General features: G+C 38.2%; 1 protein-coding gene across 3 annotated transcripts in view; it reads left to right on the top strand.

Annotated features, from left to right (window-relative positions):
- MARCHF6 (membrane associated ring-CH-type finger 6) overlaps positions 1-17,458 on the top strand; it is a 76,283-nt gene that overhangs the window by 10,430 nt on the left and 48,395 nt on the right. For all 3 annotated transcript variants that reach the window (XM_032625686.1, XM_032625687.1, XM_032625688.1), the window contains 4 exons: positions 8,360-8,456; positions 9,279-9,352; positions 12,345-12,488; positions 16,831-16,903. In XM_032625686.1, the coding sequence (XP_032481577.1) occupies positions 8,360-8,456; positions 9,279-9,352; positions 12,345-12,488; positions 16,831-16,903 (388 nt within the window). The remainder of the gene's footprint in view (positions 1-8,359; positions 8,457-9,278; positions 9,353-12,344; positions 12,489-16,830; positions 16,904-17,458) is intronic.

Raw genomic sequence — 17,458 nt, 5'->3', positions numbered from 1 at the left:
TCTTAGTCACAAACTTCCCCCAAACCTGAGCAACAGAAGGTTGCTTTAAGTTTCTCACTGACATCACGTCCAGTGTGGCTGGGGAGAGATTCTCCTGCTCATAATGCTGGTCACTTGGAGATCTAGATTGGAGATCATGGCTTAGCACATGATTCCACAATTGTTGAGGCAAGAAAATGCAGTGTGATGGATTGTGTTTATTGGTGCCCAAAGACTTCTATCCGGAAGTGATGGCACATCACTATAACTCATATTTCATTGACTAAAGCAAGTCACATGTTCAGGTATAATTTCAGAGGTGACAGGGAAGTGCAGTACTGCCACATACCCAGAAAGTAGAATGCCAAAAATATTTGATGACCAGTGCTGATGATTTCCACAGTCCCTAGCAACATTAATTCCTACCTGGTCGGATGAAATAAATGTGCTCATTGGGGTATATTTCAATCTACAACTTCATTAGAACACATTTTAGAGAGGGAACTAATTTTTTTTCATGTCGTTACCTTTTCTCATTTGTTCTTTTTTTCTATGTCTGTTTAGACACTAGTACTGTAGAAAACCTGATTTTATTAAAATTAAAGTGTATTTAAAGTTTTCCTTATTTAATGTCTCTGAGTTTTTGACAAATGCATATAGTCATGTAGACACCACAATCAAAATATAGAATAGTTCTTTCACTCCCCAAAATAACTTCGTGTCTTTTTATGGTCAGCTCCACCCCCAGACCCTGGCAACCACTGATCTGTTTCTGTCTGTATAGTTTTGTTTTTTCCAGAATGTCATAAGTGGAATTAAACAGTATGTAGCTGTTTGAGTCTGGCTTCTTTCAGCTTAACATAATGCATTTAAGATGTAGTCACATTGTTGCCTGTATCAGCAGTTTGTTTATTTTTATTGCTGAGTAGTATTCTATTGTAGGGATGTGCCACAGTTATCCATTCCCCAGTTGTGGAATGCTTGGATTGGTTGTTTCCAGTCTGGGAGAATTATGAATGAAATTCACATAGGTTTTTGTGCAAACATAAGTTTTCATTTTACTAGGTTAATACCTAGGAATAGGATTGCTGGATGTATGGTAAGAGTATATATGTTTTTATTTTTGTTATTTTAATAGGTATGTAGTGGTAATCTTACTGTGGTTTAAGCTTTGTTGTTAATGTAAAATTTACATAACAAAATTTACCATTCTAACCATTTTTAAGTGTCTGATTCAGTGGCATTAAATATAAGCACATTGTTGTACTGTCATCAGCATCTTAACTTTGTTTTTAATTTGCATTTCCTTAATGAGTCAGCATTGTTTCCATTTGTAGACCTTCTTTGCTGAAGTATCTGTTCAAATCCTTTGCTGAACTTTTTTGGACTATTTTCTTATTGTTAAGAAGCGAATTAGTTAAGCTGGACGAAGAATTTGAATAGATAGTTCACAAAGAGAACATGGCAAAATGTGGAAATATCCAGCTTCACTAGTAATAAAACTACTTCTTACTTAGCTGTTGTACTAGTTAGTTTTACCCTTATATTTCAGTAATGTGTTTCATTAGAGGGAGCAAATCTGTTCAAAAGGAAGAAAATTATAAATTTGGAGCAGTAGATATATATAAGATATTGACATTAAATTATGAAAAAATAAAACATTCAAGGAAACTTGATCACATAACCGGGTTGTGTATGATAAAGTCAAAAAGTTGTCTTTTGGAATTGGGGGTTAGGTTTTAAATCCTCATTTCCTTATTAACTTGCTTGATAATATAGTTGGGCTAGGATTAGAAATAGACTTTGCTAACCTTAAGTCTACTCCCCACTTGTTCTTGACTGTCAGAGGTGGTGGTAGGGTCGAATTTTTTTCTTGTACTGTTTGGCTGGGGTACAGCAGTAGTTACTGGCTAAAGTTTTCTGTCTTACTGAGTTGCCCTTCCCTGGTCCTTTGGCTAGAGAGAGAGCAAGCTTTTGGGGGGAATTTTTTTTGTCTGTTCTCATTGGTGTTTCTACCTTGCCAGCTTCTCCACCTCAGCCTCCAGTCCAGGATACTTGAGGCAAAACACAAATCCAGAGAACTCACTGCCTTGTGGTTCCTTGGCGTCCCAGCTTCTTTTGCTGATCTGCCTTCTCTTCACCTTTTAGAGTCTTCTTATGTTTGTTTTGTATATAATATCCGGGGTTTTTAGCTGTCCTTGGCAGGAGGAGGAGGCAGAAAACTCCTACTATTTCATCTTGGTCTAGAATCTTCATTCGTCTTCTAGTCTTTATTGCTGCCTTTCTCTAGAGAGAACCTTTATCCTTATTTTCTAAATGATACGTGTTTTACATGTTTCTGAATTTTTTTACATGTGGAATTGTATAGGAGTAGGTACTCTTTGTGTCTGGGGTTCTTTATCACTCAACATCATTTTGTGAGATAAATCCAAATTGTGGTTTGTGGTTTTGGTTGGTTTATTGTTTTTGCCATGAACTATTAAATTATGTGAATATACCAACATTTATTTATCCAAATTTATTTGCCAAATTTAGGCAATTCGGGTGGTTTCCATTTTGGAGGCATTATTATGAATAGAGCTGCTATGAACATTCTTGTACATGTCTTTGAACATAAGTATATAGGAAACTATTAATTTTAAGTAAGATACTAGCAAAATACTACACAAATATATACAGTTGATCCTTCAGCAACACTGGTTTGAGCTACTTGGGTCCACTTATATGTGGGTCTTTTCCAGTACTTATATGGTGTTGGCCCCTGTCCCATTCGTGGGTGTCACATCTGTAAATTCAACCAACTGCAGATCAGAATTTTCATCTGAATTTGCTTGAATCCGTGGATGTGGACAGAACCTGCAGATGTGGAGGGCCAACTATGGAACTTGAGTGCCCTGGAGTTTTGGGGTACATGGGGGCTCTTGGAAGCAATCCATCCATGGATGCCGAGGTACACCTGCACTATAGGTAACATACACTTATAAAATAAGGAAAGAACTTCTTTCCCCCAACCCTGATCCCCCAAAGTAGCAACTGTTAATAGTTTCTTATGTATTCTTCCAGAATAAATGTTTAACTATGACCTTTATATACCTGTGCCTTGTTTCAGATTTTTCTCCTGGAATATAGATTGGCAGAGAAGAACCTTCCATTGCTTCTACTCCATACCCATGGACTAGCTAAGGAAATTGAGTTGAGGATATAGAGCAATGGCAGTTGCAGCCTATCTCTTAGGTAGCTTTTCCTGACCTCCATTTCCCTGATAAGGGGTGGATAAGCCACACCGAATCAGGTGTGGCTCAGGGCCTGCTAAACAGCTGAGTGTTTGCCTTGAAGAGTTTTATAGCTGAGGCTTATCACCATTCTGGTTGATTTATAGCAACAATCTTTACCTTTCCATTTAGGGAAATATTTACACATAAAGTACTCTTGAGCAAAACTCAGTCACAACTTCATCACGTGGGGAAAAACAAGAGTCAGTACTGCAAAAGAGATTTGTGATGTTGTTTCTTGGACCAGATTCTGTATTAGAGTCATTTAGATGAAATGGTTTTAATAGAAATGGGTTGTGGGTTGCATAGCAGTAGGCTTTTAGGAATGTTGAGGCAGATTATTTAGATCTTATTTTGCTTTCTTTCCCTGATGAAGATATAGCCAGTGAAAGTTTTAACACATTTTAAAAAACATGGTCAGTGAAATAGGAAAATTGCTAACATGAGTTTTCACATTTGTGTGTGTATGTTAAATAAACCACATGCAAAGACCTCCTGCTAAAGAACTTCACTGATAAAATTGGACTTGATGGGCTTCCCTGGTGGCGCAGTGGTTAAGAATCCGCCTGCCAGTGCAGGGGACACGGGTTCGAGCCCTGGTCTGGGAAGATCCCACATGCCGCCAAGCAACTAAGCCTGTGCGCCACAACTACTGAGGCTGTGCTCTAGAGCCCGTGCTCCACAGCAAGAGAAGCCACCACAATGAGAAGCCCGTGCACTGCAACGGAGAGTAGCCCCCACTCGCCGCAGCTAGAGAAAGACAGTGTGCAGCAACGAAGACCCAACGCAGCCATAAATAAATAAACAAACAAACAAATAGGACTTGGTAGTGTTAGTAAAGTGAAAGTTCAGCTATGATATTTACAAATTGCATGTTAACCTTTGATTGTTTTTTTTTAAAGTTTCATTATACAAAATTTCAAACTCTCACAAATAGATTAATGTAATAAACTTCCATATAACCAGCATCTGGATTCAACAGATACAAGCATATGGTTGATAATTCTTTTATCTCAACCCTTTCCCTCTTGCCTCCCCACACTTCTGCTGGATTGTTTTAAAGGAAATCCCGGATACAATATCTTTTCATCCATGAATACTTACGTATTCTAAGAGATAATTTTTTTTAAGCGAATAACCACAATACCAGTATCATACTTACTGTCTTTATCCTCCAAGTTTTAAAGTAACAATCAATATTATTACTATTAACATGATGATTACTGAATTCTCTTTAGGATTTCTTTATAGTTCCTTCTGTCTTTGGATATAGCCTACTTGAGGATATATTATCATGTTTTAAAGTCTAAAGTAATTATTTTCTGTGATTAAGCTTGATATACACAGGTTCATTTGATTTGTTTTTGGTTTATTTTGCATTTTGATTATTATATGATTATTATTATATGATTTATTATTATGTAAAATATATTCATGTAAAACAAAGTGATTCAGAAGTCTAATGTTCCCTTCCCTTTCCTTTTCCTTTTATAATCAGTGGAGCTTGTGAAGTCCCTGATACAATAATGATAATTGCATGCATATGTATATTTTGAGAGAGCCATTGTTATTCTCTGATTTTTTTTCAGATGTTCTATGAGCAAAATCTATCTATCAGCATACCTAAACATACCACTACGATAGAGCAGTGGTTCTCAAACTCTTTTGGTCTCAGGATCCCTGTAAATTCTTCTAAAAGATTCAGAAGAACTTTTATTTGCCGTATAAGAGAATAAAAGAATTTAGAAATATTTATTCACTTAACACACCCATTATGTGTTAATATAAAATTTTTTTCATGAAAATAACTGTATATTCCAAACCCAAAATATTGGTGAGAAGAGTGGATTTGTTTTATATTTACATACCTCTTAAATGTCTCGTTTAATGGGAGGCAGCTGCATTCAAACAGGTGTCTCATGTAGCCTCTGGAAAACTCCACTGTACACTGGCAAGACAATGAGAGTAAAGCACTGTTAGTGTTATGGTGAAAATAGTTTTGACCTTGCAGGGCAAAAACTATTAGACTGTCGAGCAGAGCTCTGGGCCTTGATTTAGATTTGTTGTGTTTGCTTAGTTTTCTGTTTATTGGTTCGTCCTTCAGAAGGATGGGGAGTCTACTGAAGATCGGTGTCTGGTGGTATTCACGTGTTTCTCTGTCCTGCTAGTGGAAGTGCTGTCTCTCCAGTCCCACCCAACCCCACCTGCCCCTCGCGGCCGTGCTGTGGGAGTGTGGGGAGACGTGGTGTCTCCTGCGGGTGGGCACATCCCTCAGTCTCCCGCTGTGACGTCCTTGCCGCGGCTCCCTGCGCCACACAGGGCTAGGTCACCTTGTGGAGCTGGTTCCTGTCTAGGAGGCGCCCGGCTTGCAATCAGCCGATCAGCCGTTCACACTGTGTTGATACTGTTTCCGGTGTTTGTTCCTGCATCCTGCTAGCCCAGGTGTGCCCACAAAGGCTGTCCCTGCCCCACCCCAGTCCATCGCCGCATAACTTGTGGCTGACCAGTCATCATGTTGGTGGAGGGTGACGTGGCGACCCTCGTGGTGACCCTCGTTCGTGTAAGCCCAGTGGTGTCTCTTGCCGCTTTCCTCTGCACTGTGTCTTGCTTACGGGACACCTCTAGCTGCGCTGTGGCTACTGCGCCCTACTTTCTACTCCCGCAGCTGCCTGAGAGCTGGCCAGGGAGACAGGATGAGGGGGAAACCACTTTGCCCTATGACTGCAGCTGCCTCCCCACACTCGCACTCAAACCCACCCTGAGTGGTTGATCCTGCAGTAGCACATGCCTGTCGCTGAAGTTAATCCACGGCTGTCTAAGCACTTTTGGCTTAGACACCCTGATGTTGAGAATGACCTTGAGCGCTTGTTTGGCTCCTACCTGCAGAACTGTGGTAATTCTAGAACTAATCCATGCCCATGGGCATCAGCAGCTCTGCTCTGATGATTCTAGATGACCAGGATTGCATGTTCTATGGCCCTATTAAGGAGCTGTTTTGCGTACCATGGCAACCACCGTGACTGGGAATTCGGGTGATGGGAAATCTGGATTCGATTCCATACAGGAAGCCTGGTAATCGACTACTCCAACCTAGGAAGGTAGCAGATTTGCCACTCGCGACCCGAGGATGGGGAGGCAGTGATGAAAAACAACACTGGACACTTTTGAGGTCCGGTAATTGGAATGAGTCCACTTAAAATCCTTTAAGGCAGATCTGTTGTGTGGCAAATCTGGTACTGGCAGCTGAGGTAATCCCCAGCTTCAGTGGCAGGGTATTGAATTTGGTGCAGTTAAAATGCTGTGTGATCTGCCGTGCGGGTCTACGGGTGGGGAGCCTCCGTTCCTATCCCTACCCCCTACTTCTCAGTGCCCTTCTGGCTTCTAGCCAAGTGTCCGTGGGCTGAAGTGTGCACTTGAAGAAATTAAAGTACTCCAAGCAGGCGCGAGCTGCCTGCACACTGCTGCTGGAAATCCTGGAATGGGAGCGTGGTTCTGTTTTGTTTGTGTTGGAATTTGATTGTGGCGGCCGATTAGACGGGATGGCTGGGATGCTCGTACTGCACCGCTAGAGCTCAAGGTCTTAGATTGATGCAAGACTGACCAGAGTGAAAGCTTTTGCCATGGATGTTTTCATTACTTAAGGATGAAGGTGAAAATGGGAGGTTTGAAGAGATTCTCATCCCATGTTGTCTGACCATGAACAATGCCGACTGCCCTCGTTATTTCCGCTAATGTGCCGGCAGTTTATTGCTGGCAGCTTATGGGAAACCAAAGTCCTTCGGATGGTGGTGGCTGGAGTGTCTGGTTCCAGAGCTGAAATTTGAAGGCACAGCGGTGTGGTCTGCGCTTAATTTGACTCAAGCTGGACAACCCTACGCGACTCTATCACAGACAGGATTGGCACTTTGATAGCTCTTACGTGGGTGGTGGTGCATGGCCTTTCTGTGTTGCTGGAGCGATTTGTCTGGCTCCTTGATAACCGGGGAGACTAGTGTGCTCACCACTTAGGTTACCCCCAGTGCTTGATATCCCTAACTTCGACAAATATTTCTTAGCCACCCAGGATTGAGCAATCACAAGTCTGTGACGCTCTTAAGGGGCTGTAACTGCACCACGCTTCTCAGCATGTGCGTATCCCAGTCTGACAGGTGCTGGGGATTCATTATTAAATCCATTAGTGCTGGGCTCTGGGTTGCAATTATTCCTCATTAATGAGGAATTCCCTGTAAGAGAGTAGATCAGAAGCTTGCATTAAGTCCCTGCCCGTTGTTCATACTGCCCATCGCCCCTCAGATTGCCCACTTGGGGTTGGCATTTGGTCTTGGTGGATTGCCGAGAAGATGGTCTAAATGAAAATCGCAACCAGGTTTCGGTAGGTGGTCCTGCAGAAAGACCGCGTTAAGGACCGAGCGAGCGAGCTTGAGGGATAGCTTTCGGCTATCTGTATATCACCCGCCACCCCAGGCAAGACTGACTCTAGTGCCATGAGAATCACTTGGGGCGGGGGTGGAGGGAGTGAAGGAAGAGCTGCTGCCCTTTGGTGGCCGACCCGTAGCCCTGAGCTTCCGTAGTTTCTGCTTAAGGTGGCCTCTGCCTCGCCTCTCTCTGGCCTTCGTGGTCTTGGGGTGCCCCTCCACACTCTATTGTGTGTGTGTCTGTTCCTGTCTGTCTCTCCCTCTAGGGCCGCTCTGCTGTTTCGATATGTTTTTGTGAAGTTTAAACTTCACAAAAAGGACCAGACTTAGGACTTTAGAATTTAAACTGTTAGGACAGGAATGGTGAAGTGATTTTGCATATTTCTATCTATAATCTGTTAGTTATGAGAAAGTACAGTTTCAAGTAAAGTTTCCGTTATTTTCAATTTTGATTTATTTACAGAGCTCTCATACAAAGGGACAGTTGACCTTTTTATATAATAGAAAATTTTTAAGTTTCAGATATACTAGATTATCATCCTGTTCACACTTTTTAGTTTTCCATGATGTTGATTAATGTTTTACCTAGTGATAGAGTCTTGCTTTAACATGCAGTATTTTAGTTTTTGGTGGCCTATTATTTTTTTAAAAGTTATAACCAAAGATAATTCAATTTTTCTTTTTCATTAATAGACATATGTAGAGTGTGTCGGTCAGAAGGAACACCTGAGAAACCTCTTTATCATCCTTGTGTGTGTACTGGCAGTATTAAGTTTATCCATCAAGAATGGTGAGTCATCCTTTTAGAAAATTTTTATGTCTGAGCTTTACTGTCATCTATGTAAGGGATACTGTTTCAATGAACTTTCTCTGTAAGTAGTTATTTCTTTAAAATTTTTTTTGTGAAAATTTGGAAATTACCCGTATTTCTTATTACCATGCCATGTCATTTTGGTATATTGTCTTTCAGATGCACGTGAGTATCCATTTGTTTATTTCTACCATGGAGAGCTTATGTTCATGGGAAGTGTTACGGTGTTCTAGTTTTGCTTGACATGATTATAGTTTACATTTAGGAAATGCTTTGTGTAAGGTAATAACTCAGTGTTTGTATACATTTTAACTCATTTAATCCTTACAACAAAACTGCAAGGTGGAGTATGATTATGATTTTATGATTATTCAGATGAGGGAACTGAAGCATTGAAAGGTTCAGTAACTTGTTCTATGTCACACAGCCAGCCAATTAGTGATAGACGTAGCCACCAGGTAGCAGTATCCTTAGACCAATATTAGAACTGATGTTGATGCTTGGAGGTTCTTCTATATTCAGTTATCTTTGAGGACGTTACAATTTACTTTGATAAGTTAATTGTTCAGTTAATTGAAACTGCTTTTTAAAAGAGGAAATACATGTCATTTTTATCTTTATCTGTTATAATTCTGTACTCTTAGAGGGCATTAATGATAAAAAGTTTAGGACTTTCTAAATTTAAAATTGTAAAAGTTCTGTGATATGTAAAATTTTAGTAAAGCAATATTAGTTTTCAATGAAACCTTAAAAGTTTCTTTGTTATAAACACTATACTTATGAATGTATTTGTAATTGCAGTTTAGTTCAGTGGCTGAAACACAGTCGAAAAGAATACTGTGAATTATGCAAGCACAGATTTGCTTTCACACCAAGTAAGTTCTTTTGAAGTTTTCACTGCATTTCTAGGTTATAACTGGCCACATAAAGGTGTTTAAACAGTTTTAAAGCAACTGTGTTCAGCTTAATTTGTCTTTTATGGTAATAGAAAGTATTGCTATAACATTTTGGAAAATATTTTTAAAAACTACACGTCAGCTTCTAATACACCACACGTCAGCTTTTAACACACCACACGCACGTGATTTAATTTGTGGGATATTTCTTTTTTTTTTAGACAAGTTCAAACGTGTACAAAGGTATAATGAAGCTGTATGTATCCATCACTCAGTTTCATCCATTTTCAACTCATAGCCTTTACATGTCATTCCCTGTGCTCTTGTTCTCACCTCTCCATCCTTATTAAAGCAAATCCCATCATTTATGATTTCATCTGTACATATTTTAGCATGTATCTCTAAAGAGTAATGGTTTTTTTAAAAAAAAATGCTGCTATAATACCATTATTTACCCAGAAAAATTATTGATGCCTTGAATTTGTCAAATATCCCATTCGTGTTCAAATTTGGGACATCTTTTGAGTTTAAATTATGTTGGTTGGAATAATAATAAAGACAAATACTTAACTCACTTTTTAAAATAAGACTTTTTAAGCTCAGTATTTTGTAGGCTTTGGTAAATATTTTGCAGATCTTTAAAATTGTAATTGTATTTATAACTCCTTTACCTATTGATTGATACTTAATATTGTTCATCTTAAATAAGTAGAGGTTTATACTGGCAGGTTATCAATAATTTGAAGCACATCTTCATTCTCTGATCCTAGTATATTGCTCTCCCCCCTCCCCGAGATTTTTTTATGCTTTAGTTTTTGTTTGTTTTAAGCATCTTGAGCTGCTGAGTGTAAATTCTGTAAATCAGTGTTAGTTTTACTTTGTCTTTATGTGATGAGTGTATATAAAATCATTACAGTTTCACTTTTGAAGCTTTGTATTCATAGTGCTCAAAAAATGTCAATTCTGTTATTTTGTAGTCTTTAATTTTCTGTAGGGCATAAAAACTGTACAGCTTAAGGTTTATTGCAAACTGCAAGACTAAATAATTGAATATCTTCATGAAGTTTGATTGATAAGAAATACTCATGTGAGCTTCTTCATTCTGAGGCCAATAAAAGCTTGTGTTTGTACCTTTTAGTTTTCATTTGACAGTCATGTGCTCTGTTTATCTTTTTCAAAAACTCTATTTACTGGTTTAAATGACTTGCTCCTGTGTATCAAAAATCCTCTAAAGTACTGATCTTTGTGGGTATGTTGTAAAAAATTGCTGTTTGTTACTTGTTCACTCCTTTGTGTCTATAGCTGTGAACAGTTTTGTAATAGTGCTCTCATAAATTTCACATCACTGATTTTAAAACTTTATTTATCATAGCTCTTTGTTTTGGCCTTACTGGAGAAAGAGGCCTTTGTTCCTTCTGTATGTTTTTTCGGAGGAACCTGTGGTAGAGCAGTGGTTTTCACTGGAACCGTTTACAAAATAAATCTTTCTAAAATGTGTGTACATAGGTTCTGGTACCAATTCCAACATGTGTGTGGGGTGGTTTTCCCTACACTAGTGAGCAGTTCTGCAGGACACCGGCTGGGCGTCCTACAGTTTAACCCACTTCTCATACTGTCTGCTCCAAGATAGCATTCCATTCCACAGGTTGAGGGCTCCGTCCTTAAAGGACTGGTGTCCCTCAACCCCCTGCAGATGCTAGTCGCAAACCCAGGCTGTTACTTTTGCTTTTGACTTTCTGACCAACTGACTTTAAATCAGGGGTTCCCAGTGACCCCTTCCTTGATTTGATTAATTTGCTAGAGTGGCTCATAGAACTCAGAGAAACATTTTACTTATTAGATCGTCAGTTTATTATCAGGAACAGCCAGATTGAAGAGATGCATAAGGTAGGGTATGTGGGAAGGGAAACTGCACCATTTTCCCCAGATCTACTTGTTTTCACCAGCTGGGAAGCTCTCTGAACCTGAGGCCTTTCGGGTTTTTATGAAGGCCTCATTACATAGGCTTGATTGATTAAATCGTTGACTGTTGGCAATTGGTTCTACCTTCAGTCCCTCGCTCCTCCCCAGAGGTCTGAAGGGTGGAGCTGAAAATTCCAACCCTCTAATTACTTGGTTGGCTCCCTTGGAAAACCCGTGCCATACTCTTTCTCCCCACTCCTGCCCCAGACAGGTTCAAAAGTCATCTCATTAACATAACAAAAGATACCTTTATGGCTTAAGTTGCTTAGAAAATTCCTAGAGTTTCAGGAGCTGTGAGCCAGGAACTGTGGACGAAGACCAAACGTATATGAGAAATATATTTTGGTCATCTGAACGACCAGATATGTATTTCTTATAAATCACAATATTACCTGTGGCAGAACCTCTTTTTCTGAGTATTGAACCACACTTTGCAGAGAAGTGGGAAGACCTTAATTTACCATTTGGAATGTTGATTATTGTGCTGAAATGGTGTGGGGAGTGGCTAACAGACGTCAGTGGCTGTTGGCTCTTACAGAAGTGGCTCTGCTGCAGATGGTTGTGCATTTTGAGTGCTATTTCTGAGGCTGGCATGGGGGGAGGGTTCTTTCTTGATGACATCTGTCAGCTTCACCTTTTGCTCCATTTTGCTTTATGTGATCTTTTATAATTTGAGAAACCAGATAATTATAGTGTTTGAATGCTGAAATATATGTAAATTAGCATTACATAAAGTTCCTGGCTATGAGTGAGGGATGTGTACTTCTCTTGAATCTTTTTTCCTGCTCAGAGGCCTGTTTCATTGGCTTCTACATTTCTTATGTGATTTGCTCTCATAAATGACTTCTGGGTAAATGTAGTATTTTATTGCAATTATTTGATTCATTTTTCTTATAGGAAAAAATATTTAGGCGCAGTTGCAAATGTTGAAAGTTAAGACAGTGCTACCTGCCTAGAATATAACCTATTTGAATCTTCATGAAATTATGTGAACGTTTTCCCCTTATAGTTTATTCCCCAGATATGCCTTCGCGGCTTCCAATCCAAGACATATTTGCTGGACTGGTTACAAGTATTGGCACTGCAATACGATATTGGTTTCATTATACACTTGTGGCCTTTGCATGGTTGGGAGTTGTTCCTCTTACAGCATGTGAGTATTCATTCTTCTGTGGCTGGAGTTATTTAAACATTGCACAACTATTTAATATTATAAAGTAATATGGCATCATAGTTTTGTTTGAATGATATTTAATTATTTGATATTATAATGTCATGTATTAGGAAAACCTCATTTAAGAAACATTATTCGAGTGAATTAAAAACCATTTTTTAACAGGTCAGTTTCTTGAATGAATGTGGGAAAGAAAAACACAGCATACAGAGGCTAATAATGAAAGTTCATGAAAGAATTGAAAAAGCAAAATCAAACCATAATTAGAAGGAAATTGAATTTTATTCCTTGAAGTTTATTAGAGCTTTCAAGGATGACAAAAGATGGGTTCTTTTGAGATTTTTTTTTTTAATCCCCTTTTAAAAAACACATGTCTAATGGTGCTGAATAATTGGGAAGCGTGTCTTTCAAATATAGGAGGCTCTTTGGGAGATTGGTATACTAATTCTTAGTTGATTCTTTTTAGGTTCTTTGTGTTCTTAAAGACATGGAAAGGGGTCGATAGTATATGGTGCCAGAGTATATAGATAGGATTCTTTAAAGTTAACCACAAACAATATTTTTAAGTAAGTATAATAATATCCTCATGTCTCCTTAAAATAAAGTAAAATAAACTCGATCAGTTATAAAAATGAAAGTAGCAGAATAGGTACTGTTCACTTGAAGAGTGAATTAGTGAGCTAGAAGATTGAGCAAGGAGTTCTCCAGGATGTAACTCAGAGACAGGAAGTTGCAAGTATGAGGGAAAAAATTTGAGAGATGGAGGCTACATCCGATTGTTTCAGTATCTGTCTAGTAAGTAGTTCCAGAGGGTAAAAGAGATTGAAAGAGAGAGAGCTGACTGTGATAAAGGAAAAAGACAATCCTAGACACATTGTGAAGTTTTCCAGTGCTGAATAGGGTGGTATATAGATGTTATGCTTTCAGATTATCCTACAAAATCATGAAAATCAGACTGGCATCAGACTTCAAGTCAGCAACATTGAATGTTAGAAGACAGCAGAATAGTCAACACATGGCAAAATTTTTGAACCCAAAATCTTATTCTCAGATAGAAGGACAAAATACAGACATTTCAATAGATGCAAGGACTTGGAAAGCTTACTACCTCAAATCATTTATGAAAAAAGTGTTTGAGAATATATTTTACTAAAACGAGCAAGAAATCAAAGACAGGGAAAGGTGTGAGCTCCAGAGAAAAAGAAACAAGTGCTTCTTATAGCTAAATCATAATTGTTGTTAGTCTACAATAATTAATAATTTTTTAGGTATCAATTGGAAACTAAAATTCTAGATGATCTTAACGAGAGAAATTGTGAGGGGAGGATAGAATTGAGAGCTTTTTAGGTTGTCTTATTTGTGGTGAAATTATAGATGCTTTAGATAAAACAGGAAAATACAGTGTAATTATGCATTAAAAATACAGGAGTAACCAGGTAGAGTCCAGAACTGGCAAAGGTGATAAACAGCAAAGGTGCCACTGCTGCTGTTCAGGGGAGGAAAGATGGTCTTTTCAATAAATGGTACAGCATCAACTGGATGGGCATGTGGAGCAAGTGACCCGTACCATTACCGCCCACCTGACACAAGTTAACTTTAGATGGTCGTAAACCTGAATGTGAACATTAAAACCAAAAAACTGCTAAAAGAAAGTATAGGCGAACAACCATAAAAGAAAATACTGAGAAATTTGACTTAATTAAAATTAAGAACTTAATTCATGCTCAGATAGCTTTGAGAGAGAAACGCAAGCTACAGAGTGAGAGACGGTATTTGCAATACACATATCCAGCAAAGGACTTGTATCCAGAATATATAAAGAACTATATAAATCAGTAAGTAAAAGGAAGACAGGCCAATTAAAAAGTGGAACAGCAGATTTGAACAGGTGTTTCTGGAAAGAAGATTAAATAGCCAGTACACACGTGAAAAGGTGCTCAGTATCATTAGTCACCAGGGAAATGCACAAGAAGATGCTGCTACGTACTCAGAAGAATGGCTGAAATTAAAAGAAAAGACAGTGCCAAATCCTTCTTAGGATGTGGAGCATCTGCAACATGCATACATTGATAATAAGAGTATTATAGTATAGCCACTTTGGAAAGCTGTTTGATGTTATCTATCAGTGGTAAATATTATAAATACCTTATGGTCCAGTAGTTCTGTTTCTGGGGATGTTGCTAACAGGAATAAGGACCTTGTGTCCACTAAAAGACATGTGTGTAACAGTGTCATCACTGCAGCTTTGATAATAGTAGTTTAAAACTGGAACCAACCACACAACTATCAGCAGTAGAATGGATACAGTGTGGCTTATCCCTATAATGGAATACTACATAGTGGTGAAAAAGGAGCTGGCTGACGCAACATAGAATAACATGGATAAACTTCACTTCTTTGAGAAAAAGAAGCCAGGCACAAAAGAGTATGGATTGTGGGGTTGCATTTATGTGAAATTTTAAAATAGGCCAAATTGATCTATGATGATAGAGATCAGAATAGTGGTTACCTTTTGCTGGAGATACTGACTGAAAAGGGTCTTGAAGGAGCCTTCTGGGGAGCTAGAAATGTTGAGAATCTTATCTGGCTGACAGTTACTCGGATATATACGAATATAAAAATTCACCCAGACACACTTAATATTTATGTACATTTTATCTTAATAAAAAAGTAACAAAACTTAAATTTAAGTAACTGTTAGGAGAATAGAAATAAGATGATGAGTTTTCATCCTAGGGAGCGGGAATAGGAAGCAGTGAGTAAAATTTGTAAAGTCTGACAAAAGACAGGAAAGACAAGAAGGGAGGGCTGAGGAAGGGGAGCAAAAGAGAAGAAAAGATAGACAGGAAGGACAAGAAGGGAGGGCTGAGGAAGGGGAGTAAAAGAGAAGAAAAGATAAGATTGCAATATCTGTGATCATAGGGTGTAGATAGAGCCTTATAATTGTGTATGTATAAAAGTGTTCCGCTACAAGAGATAAGTACGAAACAGCCCAGGTTAATGCTAGAGGGATTTGTTAACAAAGGCTGACAAAACGCAGGAACAGTATTCACCAGCCAGATATTATTCAAGATGAAACACTTTAAATGAGGAACAGCATTTTATTTCATATTAATAAAAGGCATAGTCCACTAAGAAAACTTAAGAATTTCTATGCACCAGCAAACAGGACTTAGAAGTATGTAAAACATTCATAGTTATAGTGGAAGACTAACACTTCTCTGAAATCAGTATATCAAGTAGTCAAAAATTAAGTAAGGACTTTGAGGATTTAAGTAACAGGTAACAAGCTTGATTTCTGTTCTGACTTGTTTACACACACACACAATTAAAATCTAAATTATGTCACCCACTACACATTCTGTAACTTCTTTCTTTAAGTTAGCAATGTACCCGTGGCTGTCTTTTCCTGTAGCAGTGTGTTGAGCTACCTTATTTTTAAGCACGCTAGTAAGGAGGACTTTAATTTATGAGTCTGTTTTCTTATCTACAATTGGCTGTTTGTCACTTTTACTTGTTACAAGCATACTTGCTTTGAATGTTTTATACATATATGTAAGTAATTTCTGTCACAGAAAATCTTTTCCTGTCTTTCCATTTTGACTTGGCATTTGAGAACAGCCATTGAAGTCACTAAATTTTTGGTACAAGGCTATGTAGGAAATGCTTAAACTAATACACAAGTACTGGTTTGAAAGAAAACCTCAGCTTTTGGGCCTCATTTCCAAATCTGTTTCTGCCTTTTCTGACTAAGAGGATGAGGGGATGGCTGTGTATTTGCCCTTACTTCATCTTTTCCCTTCATGGCCAGATTTAAGATTTTGTCCTTTTGAGGACACTTGAATCTGTTTGTCAAAAATTGGTTGTTAGTTTGCTGTTCATAGCATTGAAGCATGTACTCTACTGAAAAGTTCTCTTAATGTCAAAAATGTGTACCCCCAAAACTTTATTTTCATGAGCAGACTCAATGAATTTTAGAATTCTAGGTTAAAGAAAATACTTTATTATAATTTTGGAGATCTTTTCTTGAGATTGGTCCCCCCGCCCCCTTCAAACATCTAAGCTCATTTAATAAAAACAAGTAAGTAAATCTAGAGAGAATCAAAACTTTAAACATTGTGTAACATTTATTCTTTACTGTCACTAGTTTTAATGCTTGACTTTTTTTTTTTTAACTTTAGTATTATGAGGCTCAACCTTGCAAAGACTAAATGTTTATTTCAGTGGCATTCGCAGTGTTCCACTTTATCTGTTTAGTTGAGCGACTGTATGAGTTACGATGAGAGTTGTGACTGTATGCCTTCATGCCCTTTCTTGGTAGGTCGCATCTACAAGTGCTTGTTTACTGGCTCTGTGAGCTCCCTGCTGACACTGCCACTAGACATGCTGTCCACGTAAGTATTGAACCTCGTGGTGGTGGAAGGCTGCACATTGTGAATGGTGCTCATTTTTTCTTCTGCATACTTGTGTTTGTTGTAATTTGAAAAGTCCTTCTATTCCAAGGACAAATAATACCTTATGTTTGTTACCTATTCTAAAGTTACAGCTACAGTGGAAGTAGCTGACATATATAAATGATGTTTTAAAACATACCCATCTTAAAGGACAGTTTGGTAACGGTGGGACAGCTAGTTAAATAAGCTGTCGTGTAGTGCAAGAAATGTACTGTTCCATATAGTGATATGCTGGGCGTTCATTTAAACATGTGTTTTTAACAGCACAGACATTTGAAGTCAAATTTCTTTTTAAAATGTTTTTTGTGATTGTTAGGAGATGGACTGTAAAAACTTGTTCACTGTGGTGGTTTTACTGTATTTTAATTTGACATAAAGCTTTGTAATTGCAGTTTCTTGGGAAAGACATATGTGTTTTCAAAATTATTGATGTTAGAAATGCTGTAAATGATTAACTGTATCAAGATCATTAGAATATTAAGCTTGCAAAAGATT

The sequence above is a fragment of the Phocoena sinus genome, chromosome 3 (genome assembly GCF_008692025.1).
Source record: "Phocoena sinus isolate mPhoSin1 chromosome 3, mPhoSin1.pri, whole genome shotgun sequence".
In the NCBI taxonomy this organism is placed as follows: Eukaryota; Metazoa; Chordata; class Mammalia; order Artiodactyla; family Phocoenidae; genus Phocoena; species Phocoena sinus.
Note: the sequence above shows the minus strand (reverse complement) of the source record. Positions and strands in the feature narration are given on the sequence as shown.